This window comes from Apodemus sylvaticus, chromosome 19, assembly GCF_947179515.1.
Source record: "Apodemus sylvaticus chromosome 19, mApoSyl1.1, whole genome shotgun sequence".
NCBI lineage: Eukaryota > Metazoa > Chordata > Mammalia > Rodentia > Muridae > Apodemus > Apodemus sylvaticus.
The window spans coordinates 11,160,541-11,178,191 of NC_067490.1; the positions used below are offsets into that span (position 1 = coordinate 11,160,541).

General features: G+C 50.1%; 1 protein-coding gene across 1 annotated transcript; it reads right to left on the reverse strand.

Moving 5' to 3' along the window:
- Positions 1-2,818: 2,818 nt before the first annotated feature.
- C19H21orf58 (chromosome 19 C21orf58 homolog) lies at positions 2,819-15,451 on the reverse strand. Its single transcript, XM_052164265.1, has 8 exons — positions 15,319-15,451; positions 14,193-14,273; positions 13,117-13,153; positions 11,996-12,069; positions 10,876-11,040; positions 6,809-6,920; positions 4,156-4,271; positions 2,819-3,929 (listed from the first exon to the last, which is right to left on the reverse strand). Exons 2-8 carry the CDS (start codon positions 14,253-14,255, stop codon positions 3,687-3,689), a joined length of 810 nt encoding a protein of 269 aa, XP_052020225.1. The 5' UTR covers positions 14,256-14,273; positions 15,319-15,451; the 3' UTR covers positions 2,819-3,686.
- Positions 15,452-17,651: the final 2,200 nt, after the last annotated feature.

The window sequence follows — 17,651 nt, forward strand, 5'->3', positions numbered from 1 at the left end:
GGGGTACAGTGTGCACAATGGCTCTCAGTCCCTATAACCACTCTTAAGGAGTGATGCCAGGAGAAGCTTTTCCCCCAGTCACTGGGGATCCCTAAGCCTGCCCACTACAGGGCCTACTCAGACTCTCCAGTCTCTCACGCGTGAGCCTCAAACAGCAGCCTTGAAAGGGATTAGAAAGACTGAGTGGGAGGGTGGGTCCATGTGCACTCCTCCATAGCGGCCAGTGGTGCTCACAGAGCCAGGGTGCTCTTGGGCGCTGGCGTACCTCCTCCTCGTGAGCCCAGCGTCACCAGGCCATCCCAGACAAACATCAGCCAAATATCTTCCCTCTCCCCACGTTAGAAACATCATCTAGAAAGGAAATCGTGTGAGCTCTTTAAACTGGTGCTTTTAACAAAACCAAGTTTCTCTGGAATCACGCCCAGGGGGGTACACTGAGAGACAGTTCTGTGGGAAGCAGCGTTGCTCCACCCTGAAGCTCCCTTGAGTGTGTGGCGTTGGCTTGTTTATCCACATGGACATCACGTCACTGTCTTCACCGCGTGGAAGCCAGGTCTGTCACAGGGAAGGTCTACATGGGACTAGAATTCTCGAAGAAAAAACTATCTATAAAGGCAGTTGGAATGCAGCGTTTGGTTTCAGACTCCGGGACAAGGGCCAGAAGGGGCATATTTTGCATAGCAAAACATACCTTGGCCTCCAGGTTCTCCCAGAATTCCTCAGTCCTTACCTTGCATCATGCTCTGGGCTGCCTTTACTCTGCTCTTACATAACCCAGATATTTTGATCTCCTTGCTCCTCTCTTCTCCCTGCACATGCGCTTTCTTTTCCCCCTCCCCCTCCCCTTCCCCATGGAAACCTCCCTGCTCTCTTTCCTTAGGACCAGTGAACTCGCCTGCCCATTGAACCTGTGGCTTCCCAACGAACCTGAATTTATGTATATTTTAATCTGGCTTGAATTGGCAAATTTGACTGACTGAGAAATAACTTAACCATGTAGCAGTCCAGTGATCCCAACTAGTAGGGAGACTGAGGCAGGAGAATTACAAGTTTGAGGCCAGCCTTAGCAACTCAGTGAGGTGCTCTCTTTCAAAATGATAAGAGGGAGGAGGCTGTTAAAGAAAAGTACTTGGCCAGTGTGCTAGAAAGCCTGGGTTCAATCCCATACCCCAAAATTCATAAATCTCTCAAAATAAGACATTAAGCCAGGCGTGGCTGTGCACTTCTGGTGCTCAGGAGGCAGAGGCCAAATGATCTCTTAGTGTGAGGCCTGCCTGGTCTACATAGAGACTTCTGGGACAGCCTGCAGTATAAAATGTAGAGACCTGTCTCAAGAAACAAAACCAAGCCAGGCGGTGGTGTCGGTGGTGTCGCATGCCTGTAATCCCAGCACTCTGGGAGGCAGAAGCAGGCGGATTTCTGAGTTCAAGGCCAGCCTGGTCTACAGAGTGAGCTCCAGGACAGCCAGGGCTACACGGAGAAACCCTGTCTCAAAAAAAAAAAAAAAAAAAAAAAAAAAGTCCAAAAAAAAGGAAACAAAACCAAACTCCATTAAAATAACAAAGAAGCCGGGTGTGGTTAGGCACGCCTGTAAAGTCTGCTAACCAGAAATCAGAGGCAATGGAGCTCAGAGGTCAAGTTCAGGATCAGCCTGGCCAGGTCTGCCTGGGATGTGGCCCGTGGGACTGAAACAGAGGAAGCTGTCACCCAACCCTCCTGCAGCCAACAGTGCTCTGTAAACTGTGTGCATCCACTCATACTTACACAGCCTGCAGTGCCCACAGGTGTGTGTGTGTGCGCGTGTGCGCGCGCGCACGCCTGCCCTCTTGTGCGTGCCTGATGCCCTTGGAAGTCAGAAAAGGACATGGAATATCCTGGATCTGGAGACACAGATAGTTGTGGATCACCATGTGGTGCTGTGACTTGAACCTGGGTTCTCTGCAAGAGCAGCAAGGGTTCTAACACTTAGTCACCGAGCCACTGCTCCAGCCCTTTCTTGTCTGTCTGTCTGTCTGTCTGTCTGTCTGTTTGTTTGTTTTTAGACACAGGGTTTCTCTGTGCAACTCTGGCTGGCCTGGAACTAACTATGTAGACCAGGCTAGCCTTGAACTAGAGGCCTACCAGCCTCTGCCTCTGAAGTGCCTAGTTCCTTATTTTACTTTTAATTACATTTAACCAGCCTGGGGGCGGGGGTGGGCTGGTGAGACTGCTCAGCGGTTAAGAGCACTGACTGCTCTCCTGAAGGTCCTGAGTTCAAATCCCAGCAACCACATGGTGGCTCACAACCATCCATAATGAAATCTGATGCCCTCTTCTGGTGTGTATACTGCTACAGTATACTTACATATAATAATAAATAAATCTTTACCCAGCCATGGGGGCTGGGGTCCATGTGTACCCCACGCAAGAGTGGAAGTCAGAGGCTGACCCGCAGAAGTGTCACACACACACACACACACACACACACACACACCCGCCACCACCTGTGCCCCTATGTCCTGAGGATAAAACTGTTATCAGACTTGACAGTAAGCACCTTTACCTGCTGAACAAGCCTGTTGGCCCTGTATATTTTCTTCTTCTTTTAATTTTTTTAGAAATATTTATTTCAGCCAGGCGGTGGTGGCGCATGCCTTTAATCCCAGCACTTGGGAGGCAGAGGCAGGTGGATTTCTGAGTTCGAGGCCAGCCTGGTCTACAGAGTGAGTTCCAGGACAGCCAGGGCTACACAGAGAAACCCTGTCTTGAAAAACAAACAAAAACAAAAAGAGAGAGAAGAAAAGAAATATTTATTTTATGTATGTAAATACACTGCTGCTGTCTTCAGACACACCAGAAGAGGGCATCGGATCCCCATCACTGATGGTTGTGAGTCACCACGTGGTTACCGGGAATTGACCTCTGGAAGAGCAGTCAGTGCTCTTAACTGCTGAGCCATCTCTCCAGCCCAGCCCTGTATATTTCAACTGATGTCACATCACAAGTTCTTCAGCTCGCTTCTTTCACATTAAAATGAAGTGGTCATTCCAGGTATGGCCAACAAACGTGTCTTCCCCTTGCTTCATGTGTGGGCATGTGTATCAAGGGTATAACACAGAGCTTCATACATGTTCAGCAAACTGTCTACCACTAAGCTATATCTCCAGCCTCAATTGACCCTGTATTCCAGCCTTCCTTGGAATGACAAAATGTATATGTCGCTATAATGTTCTATTTTCATCTCAAGTCATTTTTCCTAATAAAATGTTTGTATTCTGCCTGGCTGTCGCGTCTATTCACTAGCGTTCTCAGATGGCCCTGAAGAGTAACCAAGGTTGGTCAGGCCATGGTACTTACTGAGACCGGTGAATGGTCCCACACGCCTGGAAAAGCAGCACATTTTTTTCTGTGCAGCTCTCGGGGCTGGACACCCTATCAGACCAGCCCTTCTGGGCTGTCAAAAAAACCTATCACATAACTTTTCCAGAGGGTGACCGAGATTCACGTGGCTGGCGACTGGGGCTGACACCCGCAACCTGCAGCCCCATGAGTGGACTGAAAATTTGTCTGGCTCCTTCAAATTAACCACAGCGCCTGACCGCAGGGTGTGCATGTGCTCTTTGGCCTGGGATGACGAGAGAGGACCGGGCGCCATCTTTCCGCTTACCTGCTGCAAGACATTAGCTTTGTCCCTCCGCACTTGCGTGCTAAGGGTAGCTAGGATGGGAGGTCGAGGCCTCAGTCAGGTGGCTCACAGTGGGCAAGAAGCTGGCTGCTTGTGGGAGCGCAGTGGCGGCTACCACTGGAGGCCACCCGGCATAACCTGAAGGGGCGCCAGGCACGGAGGCAGCCTGCAGCTGAGTGGTGGGCGCATAGTGGTGGTGGTGGTGAACCGGGGCCGGCTTCTGCTTTTCCGCTCTCGGGGCTCCGTGGTGCATCCATCTTTGGTCCTGGCAGAGCACACAGCCAGATCGGGACTTCAGCATCGTCTCCCTGGGCCTGGGCCCAAAGTGGTAGGAAAGGCAGCTGACTGTGCTCTCTGAGTCCCAGCTGCATTACCTGGTCCTCGAGCAGAGAGGACAGGCGAGCAGTGCCTTCGCCACAGACGCAGACATCCTTGCACAGGTTCTCCGGGGCGACACCCCCCATGACCCAGCCACCCGCACCCAAACCGACCTGCAGGGTAGCAGCACGAGGCCCTGTGAGCCCAGGGGGCAGGGCTTTGAGCATCATGTTCTGCATGAGGATCTGGTGCATCTGTGCGTTCTGCATCAGCATCATCTCCACCATGTCTGAAAGGAGAGTCGGGTACTTACTCATGCGCTCCTTACTTTCCTTAAGAAACTATGGGTGTTGGTATTCTGTCTAAGCTCCACCCCACACCTACCTGGCAATAGCCAGGTACGCCCCGCCCCATAGATCTGGCCCACTATAAAAGGGGCTACTTGCCCCTCCTCTCCCTCTCTCTTGGTTCTCTTCCATCCCACTCTCACCTCTCTGCCCCTTGGGCTCTCCTCCCCTCCCCCTCTCTCCACATGGTCATGGCCGGCCTCCACTACTCTCTCTCTCTCTCCCGCTGCCTTTCTCTACTTCCACTATATCACTAACTTCCAACCTCTACCCTGAATAAACTCTATTCTATACCATGCCTGTGTGTGGGTGGTCCCTCAGGGGGTAGAGGTGCCTGGACAAGGGCCTGCCTGGGCACCCCCTCCCCCCACACCACTGTGCCACACTCCCTTAACCCCCAATCCTCTCTTTTTAAGCCCCTGAAGGGAGTGGGGCCCGAGAGCACGGAGAGCATCCCAGAAAATGTGTCTGCTTTGTGTGTGGGGGGGGGGGGGAGGGTTTCGAGACAGGGTTTCTCTGTGTAGGGAACTCACTCTGTAGACCAGGCTGGCCTCGAACTCAGAAATCCACCTGCCTCTGCCTCCCAAGTGCTGGGATTAAAGGCATGTGCCACCACTGCCCGGCTGGAGGGTTTTGTTTGTTTGTTTGTTTGTTTGTTTGTTTTGAGATTGCTTTTTCATATACCCTCTATTTCCAGAGAGTATAGGACAGTTGTTTGAGGAATTATTATTGAGTCTGTTATCACCAAGGGCTACCTGGCTTGTCCTTTGACCTCTACTAATACGTTGTACTGTGGATACACCCCCCCCCACTCCCATGGTTAAGTAAATGTAATTAAAAATAAAATATGGGGCTGGAAAGAAGGCCCTGTGGTTGGGAGCTCTGGATGATTAGTTTGGATCCAGCGTCCACAGGGCAACTCACAACCATCTGTAACTCCAGGTCTACGGGGTCTGGTGCCCTCTGCTGGCTTCTGAGAGCAATTCATGAACATGGCACTGGTACACACGCAGGCAAAACACTCAAAAGATAAAACGAAAATCTTTTTTTTTTTTTTTTTTTTTTGGATTGCTTAGGAAACCTCAGATCCCAAGCCCCTCAAAAGGACCTTGTGGGCTCAGCTCAGGCCGGACCTTGACCCAGGATGCTAAACACTCCGCACTCCTTGTTAGCATTTTGTCTAGGCTCCGCCCCACAGTTACCTGGCAACAGCCTCGTGTGCCTGACTCACTCTAATGCAAGGCTGCTCGCCCACTTGCCTTCTTGCTCCAGCTCTGGCCTCTTGCCCATTCCCCCTCCCCCTCTCTCTACAAGCTCATGGCCGGCCTCTACTCCTCTGCTCTCTCGCGCTCTCTCTCTCTGCCTTTCTGCCTCTACTACCCGCTCAACTCCCCTCGCCATGCCCCAATAAACTCTATTCTATACCCCCACACCTGACTTGTACATCCACCAGACATATTCCTTCTCTCCTTATCTTTTTATAAAACACAACAGTCTCAGAAAAGGGTGAAAAGCCTCCAACAGATCAAAGCCCCAAGGTAGCCAAAAGCAACTGACTCACGAGTCTCAGGAAGTATTTGGAACCTACTACCAGACACCCAAAGCCCCCTTCCCTAGAGTCAGACAAACAGTAAGGGCTGCTCATTTGCAGAGAGCTCTGGGGTTCCAGCTTCAGGAGTCAGTACCCTCCCTGGGGTGGGACTTGATCCGGGAACCTTTGGTTGTCCTGGCTTCTCTACCTCAATAAACTCACTGGTTCACCAGGCTTGGCCTTTGGTGGTACTGTTACTTCTGCCTGTTACAGATTCTCTAGGGTGGAGAGATGTTTACGTTGTATCTCACTGGGAAAACACCTATCATCAGGGTTTGAATATGCTTGGCCCAGGGATATAGTGGCACTATTTGGAGGTGTGGCCCTGTTGGAGTGGGTGTGGCCTTGCTGGAGTGGGCATCACTGTGGGCTTGGGCTTTAAGACCCTCATCCTAGCTGCCTGGAAGTCAGTCTTCTCCTAGAGGCCTTCAGATGAAGATGTTGACCCCCAGTTCCTCCTGCACTGTGCCTGCCTGGATAACGGACTGACTGTAAGTCAGCCCCAATTAAATCTTGTCCTTTATAAGACTTGACTTGGTTGCAGTGTCTGTCACTAACTAAGACAGATACCTACTTAGAAAATATTCTCACTAGGAGAACACCTGCTTAGAAAATATTTTTATGGGGGCTGGAGAGATGGCTCAACGGTTAAGAGCACCAACTGCTCTTCCGAAGGTCCTGAATTCAAATCCCAGCAACTACATGGTGGCTCACAACCATCCGTAACAAAAACCGACACCCTCTTCTAGAGTATCTGAAGACAGCTACAGTGTATTTACATATAATAAATAAATATATCTTTTTAAAAGAAAAAGAAAAGAAACTGTTTTCATTTTCAGTATTAACTTCACAAAAAAAAAGCAATATCAACACGGAGCGCATACTTACCTTCCTTAATACTTCCTGATCTTTGAGTGGGAAAGGCCTGAGGGGGGGAAATCTGTGCAATCAGTGGCTGCTGTGGTAGCTGCTGAATGATGGTGGCAGGAGCCTGGGGGGCCTGGAGAGGTAAGTTGGTTAGTTATCTCTGCCTGTCCCCGACCCATCCACCCTGCACACTTGACCAACCATCCATCCATCTGTCCACCTACCTGGTCATTTATCCATCCATACATCCCATCCATTTACCTGTCTGTCTACCCATCTATCCATCCCACTGTCTAGCATCCATCTGTTAATGGTTAACACTGTAAGTTAGCATAGACGATTGGATAGAAAACTATTTACATCCGGTTATCATTAGGGCATGGTTTTGTTATGTTTTTGAGACAAGGTCTCCCTGTGTAGCTCTAACTGGCCTTGAGCTTGTGGTGGTCCTTCTGCTTCTGACTCCAGAGCACGGGATGTAGGGATGTAGGGACATACCTAGCAAGTATATGATATATATATATAGATATGATAGAGATAGATAGATAGATAGATAGATAGATAGACAGATAGATAGATAGATGGATAGTTTTTTTGAGACAGGGTTCCTCTGTGTAGCCCTGGCTATCCTGGAACTCACTCTGTAGACCAGGCTGGCCTTGAACTCAGAGATCCACCTGCCTCTGCCTCCCAAGTGCTGAGATTAAAGGCGTGTGCCACCCACGCCCAGTAGGTATTTTTTTTTTTAATGTTTCTTATATTTCCTTCAGGAAGCCTGGTTAATTTTGCTTTAATAGATTTAACATTTTATGTGTCCAGTCTTTTTTTTTTAAGATTTATTTATTCAGCCGGTGCTCTTAACCACTGAGCCATCTCTTCAGCCCATGTCCAGTCCTTTAACTGTAATGCATTTTAACAGAAGTATAGTGGGATTTCATAGTGCAGAGGGTCTAGGGGTGGGCGCTTGCCTTTGAAAGTCAGGGGTTCACAGTGCTTCCCCAGTGACTTGGCTGCTGTAGTCCCATTACCAGCTTCGCTTGTCACTACGGCTCTGCCGTATGCAGCAGGGCAAACATGGCCCTTGTTGCTCTATTCAGAGTCAGTGGCCTGGACCTGGTCTGGAGCTTTTTCCATAGAGTGCAGGTAATGAATTGTTTGGCCTCATAGGACACACGGGCTCTGCTGAGTGTCTGCTCTGCTGTTAAAAATAACAGCCACCATCAGATGTGAACAGGTCTCCCTATAAGTAACTATTTCATGAAAATCAAGATGTGCATCTTTGGGCTGGAGAGATGGCTCAGCGGTTAAGAGCACTGACTGTTCTTCTGAAGGTCCTGAGTTCAATTCCCAGCAACCACATGGTGGCTCACAACCATCTGTAATGAGATCTGATGCCCTCTTCTGGGGTGTCTGAAGATAGCTATAGTGTACTTATATATAGTAAATAAATAAATAAATCTTTTTTTTTTTTTAAAAAGATGTGCATCTTCCTGTATTACAAGGCATTATTCCTCTACTTTTTTGGCAAACATTTAAGAACTTGAAACCAGCCAGGTATTGTGCTGCATGCTTCTAATCACAGCACTTGGGGAGCAAGGGGCAGGAGCTCTCTGTGAGTTTGAGGCCAGCCTGGTCTATAAAGTGAGTTCCAGGCCAGCCAGGGCCACATAGTGAGATCAACCAGATCTTAAAAACAAACACAATGGGGACAGGAGTGATGGGGCAGTGGTTAAGAGCACTGGCTGTTCTTCCAGAGGACAAGGGTTCAATTTCTAGCACCCACATTGTAGCACACAATGGTCTGTAATTCCAGTTCCAGGGGATCTGAAACCTCATATGAGCATACATGCAGGCAAAGCACCAATGTACAAATCATCATCATCATCATCATCAATCATCATCAATCGTAATAATAATAAATACAGTAGTCCTGACAACAGGAAGGGACAGCGGCTGGAGAGCCTGGAACCTGGGTACAGATAGCTCACCGCAGAAGGAATTCTGTGGGATCCATTCCCTCTGCTAAGTACTTCCGCATGTTTCCCTGCCCAAAGGACAGATGTCTTCCAGATCCCCCTGTGCCTTTCCCCCTCAACTTCCTGTGTTCCCTCACCCTGAGTCCCAAAGACCTCACCTGGGCCTCCTACTTCCTCCTCTGCTTTAGAAAATTTTTCTTGAACCAGTGAGATAGCTTAGCAAACAAAGGTGTCTGCCAGGTAACCTGATCCCCAGAACACACATAACAGTGTTTTTGTTTTGTTTTGGTTTTTTTGGATTTGGTTTTTTCGAGACAGGGTTTCTCTGTATAGCTCTGGCTATCCTGGAACTCACTCTGTAGACCAGGCTGGCCTCGAACTCAGAAATCCGCTTGCTTCTGCCTCCCAGAGTGTTGGAATTACAGGTGTGCGCCACCACCACCAGGCTAAAGAGGGAGTCAGATCTCATCAGTGGTGAGCCACCATGTAGTTGCTGGGATTTGAACTCAGGACCTTTGGAAGAGCAGTCAGTGCTCTTAACCGCTGAATCATCTCTCCAGCCCTCATAACAGTGTTAAGGTAGCAGCTGCGCCACATGGCTCTCTGACTTCTACATACGTGCTGTGCTGTGCATGAGGCCCACACATGTATCTCACACACTGGTAGTTTGACTAAGCTTTGACTATCAGGAGGTACGGCTTTGTTGGAGGAAGTAGGCAGGCTTTGAAGTCCTATGTTCAGGTTCCGCCCTGTGTGTTAGAGACCCTTCTAGAAGCCTGGAAGCTAATCTTCTCTCTGCCTTTGGATCTAGATGTAGAACTTGTGGCTCCTCCAGCCCCATGCCTGCCTGGATCCTGCCACACTTCCTGCCATGATGAAAAATGAACTGTAAGCAGCCCCAGGTAAACGTCCTCCTAAGAGTTGCCTTGGTCATGGTGTCTCTTCACAGCAATGGAAAACCTAAGACGTGTACACACTACTAATAATTACAATTTAAAACATTTTATCACTTTCTTAAGAAGTCAGCCGCAGGGCTGGAGAGATGGCTCAGTGGTTAAAAGCACTGACTGCTCTTACTGAAGGTCGTGAGTTCAATTCCCAGCAACCACATGATGGCTCACAACCATCCGTAATGAGATCTGTTGCCCTCTTCTGGGGTGTCTGAAGACAGCTACATATAATAAATAAATAAATCTTTAAAAAAAAAAAAAGTCAGCCGCAGGCTTGGTGGTTAAGAGCATTGACTGCTCTTCCAAAGGACCTTAGTTCAATTCCCAGAAAACACATGGTGGCTCACAACCATCTGTAATGGGATCGGATGCCCTCTTCTGGGTGTCTGAAGACAGCTACAGTGTACTCATATAAATAAAATAAATCTTGAAGAAGAAGAAGAGGAGGAGGAGGAGGAGGAGGAGGAGGAGGAGGAGGAGAAGAAGAAGAAGAAGAAGAAGAAGAAGAAGAAGAAGAAGAAGAAGAAGAAGAAGAAGAAGAAGAAGAAGAAGAAGAAGAAGAAGAAGAGGAAAAGAAGATGAAGAGAAGGAGGAGGAGGAGGACGAGGTGGAGGAGGAGTCGTCGTCGTCGTCGTCGTCGTCGTCAGTTGGTTTCTGTTGCTTGTGATTCAGGATGCTGTGCATAGGTCTTACCAGGTAAACTTCTCAGAATGGTATTCTCCGCTGTTGTAACTCTGTCCCTATGTCAGGGTCTTAATCATCTCTGGTCACTGTGAAGTATTTATTAAAGGGTGGTTCTTCTCTGAATTCAGGGACCACTGGTGCTAAACTCTCCTAGTTCTTCCAATGCAACTGCTAGGTTGGTCTACTAGGAGGTGATTCTGTCCAGAGAGTTGACCATCCCCAAGCCAGTCCTCTATGTATTTCCCCCAGAGGACCCAAGGTGTCTTGGACAGCAGATGAAGCTGCTATTGTCTGTTAGCGGAATGATCCTGGCTGGGTACTCCTGAAGAAGAGAGTCTTTGGCCACCCTGGAAGGTAGGAGGGGAGAGAAATGCCTCTGGTCTCCCTGATTGGATGGTCTGTTGGTGACACTGTGCCCTTCTGCATTGCTGTGACTTCTCCTCCACCACGAGTTGCTGTTACCCAAGAGTCCCCTTACCGGGTGCTGGATGATTCTTGGTGGCTCTGGGGGTCGAGGCAAAGGTGGGGAGGCAGCAGGGAAGGCATCTATGGGAGGCACCTCTGGGTTCGGGGTTGGCACCGCGGCTCTTCCGTGTGTCCTCCAGGCAAGGGCTGGGGAGCGTTCGTCCATCATCTGCTGCTCCTAGAAGGATGAGGGCCTGTCGGCTGGAGAGCCATCAGCAGAGGGCACCGATTCAACCTGTGACCCTCACTGGGGGAACAGCCCCTTGCCAGCCTGGTTTGACCACGCATCACCCCTGCTAGGGAATAGAGCACTCAAATAAACCACTCAGTGTGGAGTGCCTGGAACTAGGGATCTCTGTCTCTCTTCCCAACGTGACCATGTTCAATAAACCATCCTTTTTTGCTTTCTACTGTTGACTTGACTTTTTTTTTTTTTTCAAGACAGGGTTTCTCTGTGTAGCCCTGGTTATCCTGGAACTCACTCTGTAGACCAGGTTGGCCTCGAACTCAGAAATCCACCTGCCTCTGCCTCCCAAGTGCTGGGATTACAGACGTGCCACACCACCGCCCAGCTTGACTTGGCTTTTAATTGGCTTATTGTGAATGGGTAGCCAGACTGGACTTGGGGCACAGGTTGTGACCCCAAGTTTAATAGTGTTCCTTGGTAAACACGTGGAAATCCTCTTCTCCGAGCACATACCAACTACTTGTTGAATTTCTGGTTGTCCTTCGTGTTTCTAGAGCAAGCCACCTGTCCCACAGCAGTATTGGGATAACACCCATGTAGATGCTTCTGGGCAGGGCCACTTGTTGCTAGAGGCCAGTTTAGCTGAGCTGAGCTCTTCCTGGGAGAAATGGACCTTGACTCGTTGCCCTGTCTGTTGTCAGCTACCTAAGCAGTCTCTAGGCTCACATACTGCCTATAGCTGATGTTGTACTTTGATTTCCTCAGGGAAGTGGTGGGGTGGGAGTATTCGGTCCCTTAAATGCTCAAAAGTTCAGTTGCCCATCCTCAATTTGCAAACACTAGCTAATTCACCCCAAGAATACAGACTGCCTTTGTTGGCCTATGCTGGCCCGTGTGTCAGCCCATGGGGAGTCAGGCCTGTGTTTGGCAGAGGGTGCAGGCCTACCCAGAGTCTCTGTAGAAGGTCCTTCCTCCTCCTCAAAGCACTCTGCAGTGTGGTGTCTGGCTTATCCTGCTGTCCTGCATAAAGAAGGCACACATCAATGAGGTATACTGATATACCTCATTATATCAATAATGAGGTGGTGGCTCTGAGGGAGTGCCTCAACTTCCCTGCACCTGGGGTTCAGAGTAGCCTGGAGTCTTTGCACCCCTGAGCTCAGGTCTCTCATAAACATCCATCTTAAAGGAGGGGTCTGGGGTGGGGTGGGGAGAGCAGGGGTTGTGGTTGGGAGGGAAAGACTTGGTTAGAGTCAGCCTAGAGGATTTTCTTGGTCCTGAAAGGCATTGCAAGTCAGTAGAACAGATCTCCCTTGATGCTGCAACACTACAGAAGGAGGCTTCCAGAGACCCAGTCATAACCTCCACAGCCCTGGCTCCACAGCCTGGCCTGGGAAAGACAGGCATGCTCACCAATTGGAAGGAGAGGGTCTTACTCCAGAGAAAGCTCTGGAAGGGATCTGTTTACCCTGACATCCTGTGGGAGCTGGGATTTTGACAATGCAGGGGCAGACTTCTCTGGAAGCTTTACCTGGGACACCCTCTGGTACATTTGTGGCCATTGGGTGTTGTGTGTAGGTTCCCTGGGTCATGTGGCCTGGTGTGCCATTTTCGATCTAGATTTGAGGCACACAGGTTTGGCTAGCTGCCCTCAGGGTTTCCAGAGTTACCCAGAGCTGTGGATGCTGCATGTTCTATAGAATAAGACACGCTCCTCTGGCCTCAGATCCTCATTCAGATGTCCATGAACCTAGATGCTGGTCCTGGGTACTGAGAAGGACAAGACTGAGCCCCTGCCCACCCCTGCAACCAGAGCAACGGGAGTCTGAAGTAACAGGCGAGTTTCTGCACTGAATAACCCGAGGTAGGTCACCTGATCTCATCTACAAGACACATTCCCTCTAGAGTCTGTTGGCTTGGCTAATGATGTGTGTGCGTGCATGAGCGTGTGCGGGGGCGTGTGTGTTGTTCTACAGGTGAAAACAAAGCCAGGGCCTGCTCTGCCTGCCCCTCTTCTTGTCTGTCCCCCTCCTCCCTGGATGCGCCCACGCGGCTGCCAGCTCTTACCTGCTCTGTCCATGCTTTCTCGTTCCTGCTCCAGCATCTAAGAGTAAGAAGCGGTGACGGTGACTTGGCTCCAGGTTGGTGAGTGGAGTCTGCGCTGCCCACCTGCCTATGGAGCCCATGTGCCGAGAGCTCTGGGCGTGGTCAGCACCCAGAAGGGAGTATGGAGGGCAAGAAGCACTTGGAAAAGTGAGTAGGTGGACGCAAGGGGCCCCATTCTGATCAGCATTAGTAATGCACGTAATCCTCTCCATCCTAAGACCGGAGGGGAGGATGGTACCCTGAGGAGACCCAGGGTGATGCTCTGCCGAGATACAGGTAGGACATCCTGATGCATAGCGTGGAGTAGCCTGATGGGCCTCAAAGTGTTTCCCTACTGGGGCCCAATGGGGACACAGTGATGGGGACCAAAATAGATGATCTGATGGTCCACTCTTAAGAGGGCTCTTTCATGGGTCCCCAGGGTTACCCTGAAGGTCCTGAGAGAGACACTCCGGACAGACTGACGAATGTGAGTAGCAACCCTTACAGAGAGTACCCTCAGGGCCTATCCAGGGCCACATGGGCCCTGAACTACGGAGTCCAGGGTTGGTAAGAGATACAACTACATGAGGAGCAGCGCAGGCAGAGCACACAGAGACATCGCCCGTGGGAGCTATGCGTGCATGGGCAGGTGGCTGGTCATGGGTCACTCCAGATTTCATCGATGGTTGCAAAGGTGGAGAAGACTAGGTACGGCCAGATCTTTCCCTGGGGAAGCTGGGCTCAGTCTCTACAGCAAGGAGTATCCCTTTAAACACCGGAGCCTGAAGGTGCAAGGGCTCTGTAGAGCTGTGCCCTCTAAGTACACTTGCTGGTAGGCACAGCCTGCCTCCTGACTTTGGAAACTGCTAGAACCTAATAGGTTCTGCACAGCACACACACAAAATGCAAACAAGAAGCCATGGCTGTTCATTAGGAAGCCAGACATAGGGAAAAGGTTTGCTCTGGAAGTGGGAACTTCTCCTGGCAGACTACAGAGGCAAGAGATTTGAGTGAAGAGATGGATTAACAACAACAGTGGAGAGGCTCTGTCTTACCTGTTCCAGGAGTCGTAACCTCAGCCGGGTCATCTGATCCGCCATCGAGGAGTCCAACGTCATGACAACTGAATAAGGGGCCTGCAGAGAAGTAGGAGGCTGAGGTCCACACTCTTCCCTGGCCCTTACTTATCCCTGTCAGGGGTCATGGTGCATCAAGACACATAAATGGGAGATTGACTGGTCCTCCCTGGACTACGGTGCCAGAGCCTGCCCTGGAGTCTGTGACAGTTGCTGGTCTGTGAGGAAGGGAGGTCCTGGGTTGCCAGGACACCTCTGAGAGTCCTTCCTCAGCTCTGTGCCCTCAAATGGGTCACCTGTAAACACTGACTCATGGGTGTTGCCAGGCACAGATCAGTGGGGCGGTAAACGGCTAGAGAGACAACTTTAGATTCCTCTAGATGCCGCTTACCCAGGGATACCCAGGGAAATAGCGTAGAAGAGTCGCAGAAGACACCCCATCGCCCCTACCCCCACACCATACCACTCTGGTCCCTTGCTGCTGCCTCTGGGACACCCTTGTCCATCCTTGGAACTCTCAACGTAAAAAGGCAGCGTGGCCGAATACCCAGGAGGACCATCAGACAGACAGGAGCTTCCTTGAGGGTTTCAGGGGATTTTTTTGTGGCAGAGACTTTGGCCAGAGAGGGGTCGAGGGCAGCCCCTAAGGAGACCCTGGGCCAGAGGGTGCACTGGCATAGAGAACACAGGAATAAAGAAAAGGGGGGGTCATATATGGGAGTTGAGGTTCTAAACCAGATCTGATGCAATTCCACCAGCCTATGAATCTAAGAAACAACCAAGATAGGGTCAACACCCCTGGAACTTAGGTAACCCTGGAAACTGCATCAGATTGAACTAGAGTTAGCGGGGCATATGTAGACAAGGAGAGGAAACGCAGACTCCCTGCAGTGGTGGCGGCTTGTTCCCAGAAGTCATTGCTAGGAGAGATAGGAAAGCGTGGGAGTGAGGGTCAGAACGGGGCCAATAAGGGAAAGGGGACATTGTCCACTTGGGACATCAATGATGGTTTTCTCTCGGTTTGACTAGGATTGGGGGGCTTTCTGGCAATTAGTGCTTTTCTTCTCCGGTGGTATCGAAGGTTGGATCTATCAACACAACTTACCCCTGCCGTGCTGGCCCTGGCTCCCTGGCCTAGAAGGAGCTCACCGGCTTCTCTGCTGTGAAATGCCTGTCCTCATGCTGTACTGACCTCTTTGGTAGGCAGTTGCTAGGCACAGTAAATGTTTACGGGGTAGGCAGCCATGTCCACGGTGAGAGTATCTGTGTCTCTTACTTCAGCGGCTTTTAGTACTAAAAATAAACTGAAATAAGATCCAAGAACTACACTTGTAGAGTTTCTACGCCAAGGACTTTCTGAGGATGTTGGCGCAGGCCAGCTGGGCATGTGCCAGCTGTACAAAAAAAGATTGAAATATATAAAACCTGAGGCTTAGAGGTATGACTCCGGGTTCTGGTTGTTCTCGGGACGTCTGATCTTGTTATCTTTCTGGTCCCTTCATCCATGGAGCCTAACTCCCTCTCTCATTTGCACAAAACACCCAATTCTGAATCCGCAGGAGTCAAGACGTCTCCATTTGCCAAAGAGGACCATGATCTGGCCTGGGGAGGAATGCGTCTTGTGGCATCCAAAACCTCCTGAAGTTTTATTTGTCTGTTTGGGTTGTGGTCACTTAGCTACAAGGCTTATCATGACAAGACCTTTGATAAAGTGTTACTCCCGTGAGTGAAGGGAAGGCCTTGTTACTGCTTTGGCTCCGAGAGGGCGCTAAGCCCAACATGCATTCCCCTGCCCTAGTTCCCAGCAAGGAGCCATGCTCAGCTGGCGGTGTGGGGTATGGACAAGGAACTTAGAGCACCCGGGGCTCACTGGTTTACTGTTAGGAAGGCATGCAGCACATTCTGATAGTGAGGTTTATCTGAAGAAAGATAAGAAAATGCCCAGGCCTGTCCGGCTTCCCCTCCATCTTTCTTCCTGTGTCATCTCCTAGCTACAGATATATAGGGAGGGGACTGTGCTATCCTACTGGCTGCAGCATAGTTGAGTCTTGGGGGTGTTGACCTTTCTCTACATGGGGAAACCATCGGAGATATTGAAATAGCTTAAGAACAGTCAGGTTGCCCTGACCCCATACCTCCTTCCCTTAGGAACTACATTTGCCAATGAACAAATGGCTTCTCATTTCTCTTGATAAAAGTGTTTTCCAACACGGAAAGGACCCTCCTTCCCTGCTGAGAAAGGGTCAGAACAGTCAGAATGACTGGAGGTGGGGCCTCCTGTGTACAGTAGCAAAGGTGACTTGTGAAGACCCTCTCTGCTGCAGCAGGTGTGATGTGGCTACAGACCTTTGACTTAAAAAAAAAAAGTATCTTCTGATGTCTCTGGCCCAATAGCCTCCCCAGGCACAAGCCTGCTCTTGGCCAGCTGGTTTGAGAACTCAATATCCTCTCAAGTGACTTTGAAACTTAGTGGATAATTTCACCACAACTCGGTATTTCCTGTTTCCCGTTTGTTCCCACCCGTGCTATTCACAGCCTCTGTGTGAGGCTTGACTGTATGTGTGTGTGTGTGTGTTTTAAGGGGGTATGTTTGCAGTGGGGAGAAGCATGTAAGTGGGACAGCCTGTAAGTTAGAGTAGTGGGAGGAGGTAGGAGGGTCTGGGTTGTTTTGTGGACAAAGACTGTGAGAGCTCGTGATAAGTGTTATAGGTATACATTAATGGGGAACTAGACACCACATTATTGGGGGTACAGCTGGAGGGGCAGATAAGGGAACCAAAGGGCTCTTCTAGACAAACCAGAACCTGCTTTACTGGTCAGAGTCCAGGCTGAGCGGAGCCTGTCATTTAGGCATTGACAGCGGTACTGCCATATTGGGGAGTGGGGAGGGGTCCAGTTTGGAACTAACATCAATGCCACGAGAGAGATTGCAGACTCAAGGAGATGACAAGAGGGAGCTCTTGGGTGCTAGTTTTAAAACTTTTGTTTGAGCAGTGTAGTGGTGGCGCACGCCTGTAATCCCAGCACTCTGGGAGGCAGAGGTAGGCGGATTTCTGAGTTTGAGGCCAGCCTGGTCTACAGAGTGAGTTCCAGGATAGCCAGGGCTATACAGAGAAGCCCTGTCTCAAAAAACAATAAAACAAAACAAAACAACCCCCCCAAAAAACTTTTTTTTGCCTCTCCTCATGGGTGAGAGTAAAGAGAGCTGAGGAAGGTTTGGCCATTAAAACACAGACACTGCCCAAGGCGCTCTACCTTCCAGCCTCCCGAACCTCCATACCAGCGGAAGATACCTCCCTGGCTGATTACACACTGAAACGGGGGTTGGGGGTGGGGAGAGGGGTCCGGGAAAAGAGGGACAAAGATGCCAGGTCCTTGGTGAAGCTCCAGCTGGTCAAAGCCACTGTTTTGCCTTATCGGGTCACTTGAGTGACCAGC

Excerpts from the sequence above, each read along its gene's own strand:
- C19H21orf58 (XM_052164265.1), bottom strand. The coding sequence starts at position 14,255 with ATGACGTTGGACTCCTCGATGGCGGATCAGATGACCCGGCTGAGGTTA. Across the intron at positions 13,154-14,192 it reads GGTTACGACTCCTGGAACAG|ATGCTGGAGCAGGAACGAGA; the intron begins GTAAGACAGAGC and ends TCTTACTCTTAG. Across the intron at positions 12,070-13,116 it reads AGAAAGCATGGACAGAGCAG|GACAGCAGGATAAGCCAGAC; the intron begins GTAAGAGCTGGC and ends TTCTTTATGCAG.